At 34.2% G+C, this 17,062-nt stretch overlaps 1 protein-coding gene across 1 annotated transcript in view; it reads left to right on the top strand.

Annotated features, from left to right (window-relative positions):
• Window positions 1–17,062, top strand: part of LOC116887978 — a 177,136-nt gene that overhangs the window by 128,658 nt on the left and 31,416 nt on the right. Inside the window, 2 exon segments of the mRNA XM_032889416.1 lie at window positions 11,974–13,370; window positions 16,760–16,849. Coding sequence (XP_032745307.1) covers window positions 11,974–13,370; window positions 16,760–16,849 — 1,487 coding nt within the window.

The following is a 17,062-nucleotide window of genomic DNA, read 5'->3' as shown; positions in this document are numbered from 1 at the left end:
TGTGTGTGTGTGTGTGTGTGTGTGTGTGTGTGTGTGTGTGTGTGTGTGTGTGTGTGTGTGTGTGTGTGTGTGTGTGTGTACATGCCTTGTTTCTATCCTAGAAAATTTTTCTTTCTCCTTTAATCATGGTAGATAGTTTTGATTGATATATTATTTTAGGTTGGCTGTCTTGGCTGTCTTTTGGGACTTGGCATTTATTGCTCCGGCCTCTTCTACATTTCAGTGTTTCCACTGAGAAATCAAATTTTTTTTTAAAAAAATGGGGTTTCTTTTATATGAGATTTACATTGTTTTTCTCTTTCAGGTTTTATTATACTTTCTTTGTCATGTATGTTTAATGTATTCTATATGATATGCTGTGCATATTTTCTTTTCCAATTGTGTCTCTTTGGTGTTCTGTATACTTCTTTTATTTGTATGGTTATTTCTTACTTCAGAGAAGTTTATTTCAATGATCTTGTTGGAGGCATGTGATATGCCATTAATTTAGATTTCTTTTCTCTTGTCTATGCTTGTAATTCAAAAGGTTTCTTTTTCATGGTGTCCCACATTCCCTGTATATTCCGTTCCTGGTTTTTGTTTTTAATTTTCATGTTCCTTGCTTATTTTATCTTGATCCTCTATTATAACTTTGAGGCCTCATATTCTGGCTCCTTTCAATTTTCAGTTTGGGTGTTGTTCTTTTTTTCAACTATGACATCATTTCCACTTAAATCTTCAATCTTTCTATCTCCTGATTGGATTCCATTCTTATATCATGAACTTTTTTTATTTCTATGATCCTTATGTGTGTTTTTTTTTGGGGGGGGGAGCACCGCTTGTTTATTCTATTTAAACTCTTCTTGATTTCATTGAGATATATTTCTTTGTTTCTTTCATAAATTTTTTATTACTCATTCCATTTGTACCACATTTTCTGAATCTATTCCTCTGTTAAGGCCAATAAAGAAAAATGAAAAGATGAAAGGGGAAATGATGTAATTATATTAAAAATTCATAAAAAGAATGGGTCAATTTGCATTCTTCTACGTGGAGACAGGGCCATTTGTTGAAAATTCTCTTTTTTCTACTACATGGTTTTAGCTTCTTTATCAAAGATCATGTGACCATTTGTGGGCTCATTACTGGGTCTTTAATTTTGTTCCATTGATCTAGTTGCCTGTGTCTGTACCAATGCCATGCAGTTTTTATCACTATTGCTCTATAGTACATCTTGAGGATAGGGAGGTGACCTCTTTTATTGTGGAAAATAGTTTTCGCTATCCTAGTTGTTTACTATTCCAAATTAATTTGAGAATTTCTCTTTGTAACTCTATGAAGAATTGAGTTGGAATTTTGATGGGGATTGCATTGAATCTGTAGATTGCTTTTGGCAAAATGACCTGTTTTACAGTATTAATCCTGCCATTCAATGAGCATGGGATATCTTTCCCTCTTCTGAGGTCTTCTTTGATTTATTTCTTCAGGGATTTGAAGTACTTGTCATACAGATCATTCACTTGCTTGATTAGAGTCAAACCAAGATATTTCGTATTATTTGTGACTATTGTGAAAGGTGTTGTTTCCTTCATTTCTTTCTCTGCCTTTTTATTCTTTGAGCATTTGAAGGCTACTGATTTGTTAGAGTTAATTTTATGCCCAGAGAACTTATTTATCAGCTCTCTGGTTGAATTTTTGGGGTCGCTTATGTATTTTATAACATCATCTGCAAATAGTTTTATCTTCACTTTCTCCCTCCCAATTTGTATATCTTTGATTTCTTTTTCTTGTCTAATTACTCTGGCTAGAACTTTGATTACAATATTGAATAGATAGGGAGATAGTGGGCATCCTTGTCTTGTCCCTGGTTTTAATAGGATTGCTTTGAGATTCTCTCCATTTTTTTTGATGTTGGCTATTGGCTTGCTGTTTATTGCTTTTATTATAGTTAGGTATGGGCCTTGAATTCATGATCTCTCCAATACCTTTAACACAAATTGGTGTTGTATTTTGTCAAAGGCTTTTTCATTATCTAATGTGGTGATCATGTGTTTTTCTTTGAGTTTGTTTATATTGATGATGGATGATCATTTTTGATGTGTTTTGGAGTCATTGTGAGAGAATTTATTGTATTTTTGTCAGTATTCATAAGGAAATGGTCTGTAAAGTAATATTTCTATGTTGGTTCTTTTTTTGTGGTTTAGGTATCAATAATCAGCTTTTATAGAAATAGAAATAACTGGGTAGTGTTCCTTCTGTTTCTATTTTATGGAATAGTTTGGAGATTATTGGTATTAGTTATTCTTTGAAGGAGTGATAGAATTCTGCACTGAAACTGTGTGTCCCTTGGCTTTATTTGGTTGGGAGACTTCTACTGAGTGCTTCTATTACCTTCGGGGCTATGGGGCAGTTTAGATGGTTTATCTGGTCCTGATTAACTTTAGTACCTGGTATCTGTCTAGAAAATCATCTATTTCATCCAGGCTTTCCAGTTTTGTTGAGTATAGACTTTTATAGAGGGTTCTCGTTATTTTTTTGAATTTCCTTATATTCTGAATTTGTGTATTTGGATACTGACTCTGCCCTGTAGTTAGTTTGTCTAAGGATTTATCTATCTTGTTGCTTTTGTCAAAGAACCAGGTCCTAGTTTTTTTGATTCTTTGTATAGATCTGTTTGTTTCCACTTGGTTGATTTCAGCCCTGAATTTGATATTTCTTTCTTTTCTTTTTGTTCTAGAGCTTTCAGTTGAGCTCTTAAGTTTCTAGTGTATGATTTCTCCAATTTTTTATGGAGGTACTCAGAGCTATGCATTTTCCTCTTAGCACAGCTTTCAATGTGTCTATAAGTTTGGATATGTTATACTATCATTTTCATTGAATTCTAAAAAGTCTTTAATTTTTTTCTTTATTTCTTCCCTGACCAAATTATAATTGAGTAGATAGTTGTTCGGCTTCCATGTTTGTGTGGGCTTTCTTTTGTTTTTGTTTTTATTGAAGACCAGGATTAGTCCATGGAGGTCTGATAGAATACATGGGATTAATTCAAAGTTCTTGTATCTGTTGAGGTTTGTTTTGTGTCTGAGTCAACTTTTGATAAGGTGCCATGTGGTGCTGAGAATGTATATTCTTTTGTTTTAGAGTGAAATGTTCAGTAGATATCTGTTAAATACATCTGGCTCATAACTTCTGTTAGTTTTACTGTATCTCTATTTAGTTTCTGTTTCCATGATCTGTCCATTGTGAGAGTGGAGTTTTGAAGCCTCCCACTATTATTGCCTGAGGGTCACTGTGTGCTTTGAGCTTTAGTAACATTTCTTTTACAAATGTGGGCACCCTTGTATTTGGGGCAGAGATGTTCAGAATTGAGAGTTAATCTTCATGAATTTTTTCTATGATAGGTATGCCATGTCCTTCACCATCTTTTTTGATAACTTTCAACAAAAGTCTATTTTATTGGATATTAGAATGCCTACTGCAGCTTGTTTCTTGGGAACCATTTGCTTGGAAAATATTTTCCCATCCTTTTACCTTGAAGTAATGTCTGTCTTTAACTCTGAGGTGTTTTTCTTGTATTCAGCAAAATGCTGGATACTGTTTTAAGTATCCAGTTTGTTAGCCTATGTCTTTTATTGGGGAATTGAATCCATTGATGTTGAGAGACATTAGGGACCAATGATTGTTGCTTCCTGTTTTGTTGTTGTTGTTGTTGTTGATAATGTTATAGGTGGAATTATGGTTTTTTGTGTGTTTCTCTTCTATTGGGCTTGTTGTGAAAAGATTAATTTCTTGCTTTTTCTTGGGTGTAGTTTCCCTTATTTTTGGGCTTTCCATCTGTTATCCTTTGGGGCTTGATTTGTGGAAAGATATTACAAAGTTGGTTTTGTCATGAATATCTTGGTTTTCTCCATCTATGTTAATCAGAGTTTTGTTGGATATATTAGCCTGGCTGGCATTTGTGTTCCCTTAGGGTCTGTATGACATCTGCTCAGGATCTTCTGGCTTTCATAGTCTCTGTTGAGAGGTTTGGTATAATTCTGATAGGTCTGCCTTTATATGTCATTTGACCTTTTTCCTTTACTGGTTTCAATATTCTTTTTTCTGTTAATTTTGTGTTTTAAATATTATGTGAGAGAAGAATTTCTTTTCTGGTCCCATCTGTTTTTTGTTCTGTAGGCTTCATTTATGTTTATGGGCATTTCTTTCTTTAGGTTAGAAAAGTTTTCTTCTGTAATTTTGTTGAAGATATATGCTGCCCCTTTGAATTGGAAATCTTAACTCTCTTCTATATCTATTACACTCAGCTTTGGTCTTTTCATTGTGTCCTGGATTTGTTTTAAAATTGGGGCTTTTGCTTTTTGTATTTTCCTTGACTATTGTCTTGATGTCTTCTATTTTATCTTTTGATGTTGAGATTCTCTCTTCTATCTCTTGTATTCTGTTGGTGATGCTTGCATCTGTGACTTCTGTTTTCTTTCCTAGGTTTTCCATCTCCAGGGCTGAATCCCTTTGAGTTTTCTTTAATGATTCCATTTCCATTTTTAGATTCTGGACAGTTTTGTTTAATTCCTTCACCTGTTTGATTGTGTTCTCTATTTCTTTAAGGGATTTATGTGTTTCCTCTTTAAGGGCTTCTACTTGTTTACTTGTATTTTCCTATAATTCTTTAAAGGAGTTTTTTATTATCTTCTAAAATATTCTATCATTTTCATAAAATGAGAACTGAATCCTGCTTTATAAGTGTGTTGTGCTATCCAGGACTTGGTGTTATGGAAGAACTGGGTTCTGATGTTGTCAAATCAAATTGGTTTCTGTTGCTTATATTCTTGTTCCTGCCTCACACCATCTGGTTATCCTTGGTCATATCTGGCTTCCCTGTCTGTGACTCGAGCCTGTCCTTCCTGTGAGCTTGTGATCCTGTGATCCTGTGATCCTGAATGTGTCAGAATACCTGGGAAGTTGAGCTGCAACTGGGTATGGGCCATGTTGTATCATGTGCAGCAGTAGGGCTCTGCTCCTGACACAAGTGGGAACCAGAAGGCATATGGATCTTCCTTGTTTTCTCTTTAAACTTGAATATTTGGAGGATGCTTATTGTTCTTCTTTAAGTTTATGTCATGAAATTCATCTAGGTAATTGCTGTGGCAAGCATTTCTATAGTACTAGTAGGCTTTAACAAGAGCATATTGACTTGATCTTTTAATATTGTTCTTATGCTTGTGATGTGATATGAACATGTAGACTTCATTAGTTTTGATTTTGAAAGGAGAAAGTGTGGGAGAAGGTTAGGTCTCGAGGTTGAAATGATTTGCATGGAATGAAGTCGTTTTAGCAGATAGGTTTAGCATTATATAAAATATGTGCTTTCTGTTCTATACTGACAATATAGGCATAGATAATACTGAGTAGAAAAGTTGCTATGATATTTGAGAGGCCTGTGGTATAGAGGAAAGTTAGGGGAGATAGTGGCAAAGCCTACAGCTCCTCTGAAGTGAAGACAGAGAAGTCTACCCTAGGCTGGTGTACTAGGTGTGGTACTCAGACTAAATCTGGTATGTTTTGGAAAATGTCATGGACAAAAAGGTCAGGGATATTGAGATTTCTCAGACACTCAACCATCATCCAAGCAGCTGTTCCAAGGCCCCAAAACATATACAGCAGAGGACTTCCTGGTCTGACCTCAGTGGGAGATGATACACCTTAACCCTCAAGAGACTTGAGGCCCTCCAGGCATTTGGGATGTCTGGTGGGAGGCATCTCTTAGGAGGTGAGATGAGGAACTGTGGGACCAGTAGGGTGAAACAATTGGACAGTAAAAATAAATGTAAATAAAAGAAGGAAAGAAGGTTAGGATACTCTGGCTAGACCCTGAAGGAGGATGTGGAAAAGTAAGTTTATAATATGAATTAAAAATGCTGCTTAAAAGTCTTGTGGATGTGTTCTGTGGTAGTATAATGGGTCCTGTAGCCTAGATGTTGGCTACAGTGCTAGAGGATGTGGTAGGCTCTTTTAGTTATTCATATATTCTAGATACTAATCCTCTATATTAATATTCTAAGACATATATTTGGTAAAGCCTTTTCTCATTATGTAGACTGTCACTTTGCTCAAATAAATGTCCTTTGCTATACTGAAATGTATAGCTTCATGAGGTCACATTTATTAACTGTTAGTCATAATGCCTGTAACATGTGTCTTTTTAAGAAATTCTTTTCCTGTTCTAGTGAGGTCAAACCTATTCTCTACTTTTCCTTTCTTTAAGATTCAGAGATTTGTTTTTAGGTTTAGGTCATTGATCTATTTACTGTCGAGTTCTGTGCAGGGAGATAGTTATAGATCTACTTTTTTTCTTCTACATGTGGCTATCCAGGATGACCAGCACACTTCTTGAAGATGCTATCCTTCCTCTAGTGTATTTTTTGTTTCTTTATTCAAATTGGGTATCAGTAGGTTTGGGGAATTATGTAGAATTCTTCAGTTAGATTCTGTTCATTAATGTTTGCCCACCTGTCTGCCTATCTGTCTCCATCTGTCTCTCTATCTCTGCCCCCACATCCCTCTCCACCTCTCTCTGTATCTCTCTTTCTCAATGCTAGGACCATGCTTTTTGTATTACTGTAGCTCTATAACACATGTTGAAATCTGGACTGAACTGATGATGCCTCTAATCTTTTATTATTCAGGATTTTTTTTAGCTCTCCTAGATTTTTATGTTTTCATATGAAGTTGTAGATGGTTTTGTTCTTGTTGTTTTTGCTTGTTTGGGTTTTTCTGTGAAGAATTGTGTTGGTATTTTGATACAGATTGGACTGATTCTGTAGGCTGCTTTTCGTAGATGCCGATTATAACAAAATTAATTTTATTGATCCATGCGCAAGGAATATATTTCCATCTTCTAATATCTTCTTCAGTTTCCTCTTCCTTCCATGTCATAAGCCTTTTATTGCATGAGTCTTTTATTTACATGCTTAAATTTATGCCAGGATATTTTTTGAGGCTGTTGTGAAAGTCATTATTTCCTTGTTTCTTTTTTCTCTCTCTTTTCCATTTGGTTATAGGAAAGCCATTATTTTTGTGTTAATTTTCTGTCTTAGTATGCTGAAAGCATTTATTAGTTGTCAAAGATTCCTGTAGGTTTCAAGGGTCTTTGTGTATATAAATTCTATTATCTTCAAATGGAGACACTTGGCCTTCATCCTTTCTGATTTGTATCCACTTGATCTCCTTCAGTTTTCTTACTGCTCTAGCTAAATGCTGCATTAAGTTGGTATGGAGAACATATTTCCTTACTCTAGTCCTGATTTTAGTGACAGTGTTTTGAGATTCTCTCCATCAAGGACGATGTTGGCTTTGGACTTACTGTTACTATGTCATGATCACTTCTTGCTGTCATTTTCTGAAATATAAGAGTCATGTTCAGAAAGTTGACACTTACGCCTGCCTATGAATTGAAGTGCATGCCTATACTGTATTTTCTGCTAGCAAGTTCAAAGTATAAACAAAAACCTAAACCTAGAAATGGCACATATTCCAGACATATCACTCTTATGACACTATTCATAATATCCAAATTATAGGTTCATGCTAGGTGTTCCTCATTAGAAGAATGGATAAATAAAATGTTGTATAGATGAACAATGGAATTTCATTCACTCATATAGAAGAATGGAACTATATAATTTGCAATAAAATGGGTGGAACTAGAGATATTAAGTGAAGTAAGGAGCCTCACACAAACATCACATTTTTTCCTAGAAAAATATGCATACACATACATACCTAATATGAAATTAAAGGGAGACAAATTGGTAAGATGATCAGTTGAAAATGGGACAGGAGAGTGGGATGCAGTGAATTTAGTCAAGACTTAAAGGAAAATGCAATTTGAACTTTTTCATTGTGTACATTGACTATATAATAAAAAATTTAGAACAAAAAAATAACAAAACAAAATAATAAAAACTAGCAACTGAAGAATTGGGGTTTAATAGTCTTTACTATATAAAACTTGAGAATAAGAGTCAGAAAACTTCTGAGTTCTTACACTTTTTAGATAGATGTTTAAAGGAATATATGTTATCTTTAATTTCTTCATCGTTTACCTTTTATAATACTGTATGAGATGACATAAAGGTTTCTTTAAACATCTTGAAACTCATGCTTTCTTCTGAGAAACTATATCTCAAACTTTTCATGTATTAACATCAATTTTGAAAAAGAATAGTATGGAAATTTTCTGGTATTCTACCTAAAGAACACATTATAGTTTATGTATATTATTATGTCTCATTCAAGTTACCTTAAAGAAAGAAGTCTCTTCACATAGATAAAATTAATTTTGGACATTCTTCAATATTCTTTTCTCTTCATGTATTTTCTACATGTCTAAAAGTCACATTTGTTAGGCATTTTTACTTTAAGGTTTTTATTAAATCACTTGCATTAATTCTGATTTCTATTTTAAATTATTTTATTTATGTACATTCTAAATGTTGTTCCTCTTCCACTCACTTCTCCCAGAGTTTTTCACTTCATCCCCCCTCCCATTTTGCCTCAAAGAGGGTACTCTCTGACAACCACCCAACATGCACAACCCCCACACACACCCAGCCCAAGGAATCGCTCCTCCTTTGGATGTCCAGGCTCTGCAGGATTAGGTGAATCCTCTCCCATTGAGGCCAGACAAGGCAGTGCTCTGCTACATATGTGCTGGGGGCCACTGCCTCAAGAGATCCCAGGGGTCTGGATTAGTTGAGACTGTTAGTCTTCCTATGGGGTTGCCATCCCCTTCTGATACTTTAATCCTTCTCCTAACTCTTGCAGATAATGTACCCAACTTCAGTTCAGTGGTGGACTGTAATTATCTGCATCTTTCTTCAGTCAGCTGCTAGTAGAGACTCTCATAGGACAGCCATGCTCAGTTATATATGTAAGCACACCACAGCATTAGTTAGTTATAGTGTCAGGGTTTGATGCGTGGCTATGGGTCATATCCCAAGTTTAGGCCAGTCACCAGATGGCCTTTTCTTCAGTCTCTGCTCTAGTTTTGTTCCTGCATTTCTTTTAGACAGGATTTCTTCTGGGTCAAAAATTTTGAGGTGGGTTGATGACCAACATCCCTCTACTGGGGGATTTGGTTTGCAACAATTCTACTGAGTATTTTTGCATCAAATTTTAAGCAATATTGGTCTGAATTTCTCTTTGTTTGGGCCTTTATGTGGGTTAGGTATCAGTGTACCTGTAGCTTTAGAGAACAAATAAGGTAGTGTTCCTTTTCCTTCAATTTCTCTTTTGTGGAACAGTTTGAGAAGTATTGGTATTAGCTATTCTTTGAAGGACTGGTAGAATTCTGCACTGAAATGTTCTGGTTCTGGTTTTTGGTGGTTTGTTTGTTTGTTTTTTGTTTTGTTGCTGTTGTTTGTTTTTTGGTTTTTTTTGTTTTGTTTTGTTTTGTTTTGTTTTGGTTGAGAGGTTGTTAATGAGTCCTTTTTTTCCTAAGGATTTATCCAACTGTCTGGACAGTTTACCAGATTTTTATTTAACTTTGGTAGGTGGTATCTGTCTAGAAAATTATCCATTCATCCATCTCATCAAGATTTTCCAGTTTTGTCAAGTATAGGCTTTTGTAGTAAGGTCTGATGATTTTTTAAAATTTCTTCAGTTTCTTTTGATATTTATCCATTTTCATTTCTATTTTGTTAATTTGGATACTAACTCCATACCCTTTAGTTAATTTGGCTAATTGTTTACCTATCTTGTTGATTTTCTCAAAGAAACAGTTCTTGGTTTTGTGGATTCCTTGTATTGTTCTTTTTCTTTCTAATTGGTTGATTTCAACCCTGAGTTTGGCTGTTTCCTGCCATCTACTCTTCTTGAATGTGTTTGCTTCTTTTGCTTCTTGGGCTTTCAGGTGTGCTGTTGTTATTGTAGGATCTCTCCAATTTCTTTATGAAGACATTTAGTACTATGAATTTTTCTCTTAGCACTGCTTTCATTGTGTCCCATATGTTTGGGTATGCTGTGCTTAAATTTTCATTAAATTATGAAAAGTCTTTAATTTCTTTCTTTATTTCTCCCTTGAATGTTATTATAGAGTAGAGTGTTGTTCAACTTCCATGTGTATGTGTACTTTCTCTTGTTTTCGTTGTTATTGAATTGAAATCCAGCCTTAGTCTGTGGCGATATGACAGAATTCATGGGATTATTTCAATCTTCATGTATCTGTTGAGGGTTGTTTCCTGTCCAATTATATGATCAGTTTTAGAGACAGTTCTATGAGGCGCTGAGAAGAAGATGTATTCTTTTGTTTTAGGGTGAAGTGTTTTGTACATATATCTGTTAAGTCCATTTGCTTCATAACCTCTATTAGTTTCACTGTGTCTCTGTTCAGTTTCTGTTTCAATGGCCTGTCCTCTGGTGAGTGTGGGAGGTTGAAATCTCCCACTATTATTGTGTGTGGTGCAATGTGTGTTTTGAGCTTTAATAAAGTTTCATTTACAAATGTGGGTACCATTGCGCTTGGAGAATAGATGTTTGGAATCAAGAATTCATCTTGGTGGATTTTTCCTTTGATGCGTATGAAGTGTCCTTCCCCATCTCTTTTGAATATTTTTGTTTGAAGGTCGATTTTATTGGATATTAGAATGACTAGTTTCTTGGGACCATTTGCTTGGAAAAAAGTTTTCCAGCCCTATACTCTGAGGTAGTGGCTGTTGTTGTTGCTGAAGTGTGTTTTTTGTATGCAGCAAAATGATGGATCTTGTTTACCTATACATTCTTAACAGAAGTCATTGTATTTGAACAAAACTTTTACTTAACCTTGAGGAAGGAGAAATAAACAGGCTGTGTTGACTTAATTGAATAATCTATTATCACTTTAAAATATTCAAGGGGAGAATTTAGAGTTAATAATCAAGGAATTATCTTTAATTAGGAACTGATAAATTGTCACTTGATATAAAATATTTCCATCTCTGTTTTTCTAGAAGCATATGATCATTTGCATGTACTTCCTCATCTGTAACTGTTCTCTAAGTGTTGTTTGTTATATTTTTTTTCTAAGCACATGTTAAATTAGCTTTTGTATGGAGACTGAGGTGGCCTACTCACATTCATAACAAGCAGCAGGGAAATTTTTCTGAATACTAACTCTAAATATTTAACAAAGAGAACTTGCTTACTCCCTTTTGAATCAAATGCTACTTACGTGCAATCCAAAGACTGAGTTTCATAGAATTCTTCTTGTATTTAGGAGTGGAACCTAGTTTATAGGAACATAGATGATGAACAAACATCCCATGCTTTACCCCTATGCTCAATATTAATTCTGAGGTTTTACCCATAAATATTCTACAAAGCCTATCAATCACAAGTTTGTAGCTAACCATGTTAATATCCTTTGTAGTCTAAATGTTTAATTTGCTGTATTTTGTGTTTAATTAAAAAATATACTTTATGATTTATTTCTTTTTTAGCCAGCGACTTCATCTATTTTATCATGTGAACCTCCTGTGCAATGTACATCTGTTCCAAATCAAGGAGTAACTGAGAGTTATTCATCTTCACAAAGAGTTGACTCTCCAAGGTAAATCTCACTAATAATCAGATCTACCTATGTACAATTTTCACCTAGACTTGAAAGAAAAAAAATATCTACTTTCATTTTATACTACACTTTAAATATGTTACTTGATCCCTAAATGCTGGTATATTGACTAGATAGAGAGACAAGAAATCACATATTGGATGAAGAAAGTATTCTATTCTGAGAAATAATTTTAGGTATATTGGAAAATAGTTATTCTAAGGAAAAGATGCTAGTGGTTGTTAAATCAACACATTAATTTTTTTTTAAAGTTCTTAGTATTGTCTTTTGGTTTATATCAACAGAAGGACAATGTGCTCCATTGTATGGTCTTATGGAAGAATTAAATTAGAGCCATAATGATACCAACTGGTAAATATTTAAACATGTATTCATGTTTTTTTTTCTTTAAGTGATGAAGGAGCATTTACACTGGAATGTGACAAAGGATACAAATCTGAAACAGAAATCCAGAATACAGATTCATTTGAAACTTTAGGGGGTTCTTTTTATTATAAAACTCTCCAAGACCTAACAATAATTGAAAGTGATACTCCTCTTGTGGACTCTGGTTCTGAAAAGTGTGTGATTGATTCAGACTCCGACAGAGGTGTTGTCTCAGATTTTGAGTTAGAAGAACAATCTAAAGCCTCTGGATCCGTAGTGTGGGGACTGGATTCTGACTCAGAAAAGTCTCCAAGGGATTCACATTCTAGAAAACGCTTGTTTAAAGCAGAAACTTGTCAGCTGGATTCAGTCTCCATCGAAGACTTGACCAAGACTGGGGAGCACCTGGTGAGAATTGAACAGTGCCAGATGGAATCTGGATCTCTGGAACATTGGATGCCTTCAGGATCAGAAAAGTCCCTGGAAGAGTCTACCTCTGAAAGATTCTCTGACTCTGACAATGAAAGGAAGAAAGAAGAAAAATTCCAAATGGCTTCAGCTTCTATAAAACGTCTGATAGAATCTGAAGAAACAAAGATGGAGAATGAAAATTTGTGGATGATCCCTGATTCTGAGAGTTATTCAGTGGACTCACACACAGAAAAAGATAGAACACCAACATCTAAAGTACATCTGATACAGGGTGATGAAACAGAAAAACCAAGAACTAAGAGATATATGGTGGACTCTGATTCTGAACCAAGTGAGACAGACTCAGATTCAGAAAGATGTGAACTAGCCTCAGCAGCTGTGAAATATTTCATGGATACACAAACATTTCGCCACACCAGTGCTAGCAACCAGTTCCCAAAGGATTCGTGGTCTGAAAGTAGAACGGTAAATTCAGATTCTGAAAGCCCTGTCATGTCCTCTGATTCTATGAAATACATGAAGAAGGCTGAAACATGCAAAAGTACCTGCAATTTGGAAAGACTAAAGGTGGTTCACAAGTCTGAGTCTCTACAGAGCTGGTTAGATGCTAAAAGAAAACAATTAGAATCTGCTCATGCTGGATACTGGGATAGCTCCGGAAAATATCAGTTTACGTCTATAGTACCTCAAGAGAGCTTTGGAAAATGTCAGGGTGACCTTCAAACATTTCAGAGTATCACTGAAAAAAATGAAGTAGGCTCCAGTTCTGATAAACATCAGACACAATTTGGAAACGAAAGAGGTCAAAATGAACCTGAAAGTAAAAGATACCTGAGAAAGACAGAGAAAGGATTAGACAGTGAGGGCTTTCAAATGGATAAGGAAAGAGAAGGATATCTTGTGGAGTCTGACCACCGTGATTCAGAAAATGAGACACACCTCCTAGAAGCACATCGGCTTGGTGCTCGTAGAAAGGAGAATCGTCCTCCAGGTAAGGTATAATGTATGAGACCTCTAAAATATATTATACATTTTATTAATAACATCGTGGCATTTTCAAAAATGGCAATAGCATTAATAGATTTCGTGCTGAAACCACTTAAGAAAACTCATAAGTGTTTCATAGACTAAATATCTTAATCCCAGATTTTTATTTCACTTTTAAAATTAGGAATATCGCCTTGTTTTAGGTGATTTTTTTTATCTCTTCATTTTAAAAGGAGTAAAGTTAAAATGCTTATAGAAACAATATGTAAGTGGTCTATGAAACACTATTAAATTTAGCTCCCATCATTCTGGAACAGGTAAAAGGAGAGTTTTGCTATTTAGTTATTGTAAAAATATTTAAGTACAGAAGTGTTAAGCATATCAGCTTTCAAAGTATCTTTCATTTCTCATAAAGGCTTTCCTCAAGTTACATAGTTATCAATGCATAGTTTTCACTTACTTGTTACTCACGTTTATTTTATCATAATATACCACTATAATCCTCAATTCCCTAGACAAGTGGTTCTTATCTTGTGAGTTGCGACCCTTTTTGGGGTCAAATGACATTTCACAAAGGTCACATATCAGATGTCCTGCATATCAAATACTTAAATTAAAATTCATAACAGTAGCAAAGTTACAGTTATGATGTAGCAAGTAAAGTAATTTTATGATTCTGAGTCCCCACAACATGAAGAACTATACTGAAGCATCACAGCATTAGGAGGGCTGAGAACTACTGCCCTACACAATTTAATTAACTCATTAAAACAAATGTATATGCTTTAGATATAGGTACTATAAACTACTCTAAACATTTTATATGTATTGATTAGTATTGATTCAGTATTGCTAGTTAATTAATTCTCATAGATTTTATATATACAAATTTATTAAGTCCTCCCAATACTAGAAGTTAGGTTACTATCATCATCTTTATTTTAGTTTGGAGAAACTGAGGCACAAATAAGTAGCACAGTAAATAATAGAATGTGAACTCATACTTCAATGTTTATGTTGTTGATCATGAAGATGCACTTTCAGTCAACATCAAGAGGTATTTCCCATTGAGAACCATGATAATAATAAGTACAAGTTATTTGTCTGGTTCTCTGAACTTAGGCTTGTCTGAATATAGTGCCTTAGTTTACAAGCACAATTGTGGTAAATGCATTTTCACATTTTTATCCTCAGGATTTTCTAGTTTATAAAAACAGATTTTAAAAATCTGAATGTTACCACATGCTTCTAGTCCTAGTGTTGGGGTGGTAGACACAGAAACATTACTAAGGCTCCATGGGCAACCAATTAGTCTAAGATAATCAGAAAGCTATAGTTCTAGTTGAGTGGCTCTGTTTTAAAAACATGAAAATCTTCTAAGGCAAGACACTTGATGTTGACCTCTGACCTCTACCAATATGCATACACAAATGCACATCTATCTGCACATATATGTGCACCCATATCTGTAAGCAAGCACACATGAGTGTGTACAAAATAAACAGCAATAGCAATATAGAATGTATGTGTGTTCTACAAACATGAGAGAACTCTAGCTCAAAATAGACATCTTCATTTAATTGTCACATAGGTAATTAGTGACCAAGCTAAATAGAGTACAGAAACTCCTAGTCTAGTGTTTTCTTAAATACGTCTGTGAATTTAGAAAGCTTAGGAATACCTTAGTGTCACTATTGCTTTGACAAAACACCACTAATAAGGTAACTTATAGTAGGAAGCATTTAATTTGGGCTTACTTAACATTTTCAGCAGGTTTGTCTGTTATGTTGAGGAGCATGGCAAGAGGTAGGCAGGCAAGCATAATACTCAGTTACTACCTGAGAGCTCACATCTAATCCAAAGTTTGCAGGTTGAGAAGGAGAATGAAATCGGCCTCTTGTGGGTGTTTTGGAGCTCAAAGCATACCCCTAGTGATGATACACATCCTCCAAAAATGTCAAACCTACTCCAACAAGGCCATATCTCATAATCCTTCTCAAACAGTTCCTCTTACTAGGGACCAAGCATTTAAACATATGGGCCTACAGGGGCCATTCTCACTCAAACCACCACACTGAGAAAATATTATTTGCTCTGAAACTGATCAGTTAAGTATGTTTTCTCTTGGTATGCTCGTATCAAACTAAGATAAAATATACTTGTCAAATATCTTAATAATTAGCATAAAGCACATGTTGGTGTATGTCTAATCAGAAGGCAGAAACACTTTCAAACATTTGTTAAAGTTTTGAATGCTTGTTAACACTTTTATTATATTTACAAAAAGTATTTTTATAAATATGTAACATATCAACAGTTTTTAAAAAATGTGTTCTAACATTTAGAAATGTGGTATATTAAAGTCCTTTCTTCTCTAAATATAATCCTTTCTCAGTATGTTTTCTGCTTTGCTTTATATATAAACAATTTACAAAGTCTCAAAACTTTCAAATCTTACGGTCTAGAAATCTATGTAAATTTTGGAACTTTATAAAAATGTTCTTTGATTTTACAAATACCATACATGTTGCCACTGGAATGCTTAATCACAATTTGTTATCTCTCAACTTATTTTGATAATGATAGACTTTTCAGTTTACTTAGTTAAGATAACATGCACTAAAAGTTCAAAAAATAGTCAAAAGTCATTTTGGGTGGAGGGTTTTGGAATATCTTGGATTCTTCACTCAATGTTTATCAATGTTTACATTTAAAATATAAATTGATACTGCAAATGTGATTTTTTAAACCAACAATGAAAATTGAAATTTCAAAATATAAGGAAAGTGTTCTTAGTCACTTGTATGTCTTCTTTAATAAAATGTCTATTGATAAATTTGCTGGTTTTATATATCTGACATTTCCCTTTTTATTAATAAGTAAAATATGTTTATAACACAGACAGAAAATTTGTTCTTTGTGCTACTCATCTGTTGTTCATTTCAAAATGAGCAATAATTCTTACAGGAGGCCTTTACTACATGTAGCCATTCTCATTATAACAGCAAAGAGATGTAAGGAAAAGAGTTTGCTTATCTCCAATACCTAAAACTACAGTTACTTGCCTTCTGAGAGTGTGCACACTAAGTAGATTGTTATTGTTTTATCTAACTAGTCAATTATTATGAACTTCCTGCAAATTTTTTGAGATGACTATGTTTTAATTGTTATCCAGAGTTAGGCATGTCATAACAATTTAAAATTCATTTTAATATGGTTTTAGTACAATTTCTGAAATTTGGAAATAGGAGCACCATTACAAACATACATTTGAAAAAGATTTTACAGTATCAAACAAGATTTTTATTGTGGAATTATATAGTAAACATTCTTTTGCAAAATATCATTTTAGTAGTAATTAAAAGTAACTGGATCCATTTAATATGATTCTAGGGTTTTGGAGGCCCATTATCTTGCCTCCTAAGCTTGCCCAGGAAAAGAAAACTGAAGAGCAAAAGTCTGTACAGCAAAGAGATGACAGATGTGAGTATATTCAGTAGAAATTGTCTAAATTTTTAACCATGTTATTTGTTAATATTGTGGAAAATTAATTCAGAATGGGAAGTGCTAGAGCTATTCTGACATAATATCCAAATACAGTGATGTAGGAAGATTCATTTGATGATTCATTTGACACAATACATAGTATTATAGTTTATAATGTACTACAAAGAAGAAATCACAAGAAAAGGCACA

This window comes from Rattus rattus, chromosome X, assembly GCF_011064425.1.
Source record: "Rattus rattus isolate New Zealand chromosome X, Rrattus_CSIRO_v1, whole genome shotgun sequence".
Taxonomy (NCBI): Eukaryota; Metazoa; Chordata; class Mammalia; order Rodentia; family Muridae; genus Rattus; species Rattus rattus.
Note: the sequence above shows the minus strand (reverse complement) of the source record. Positions and strands in the feature narration are given on the sequence as shown.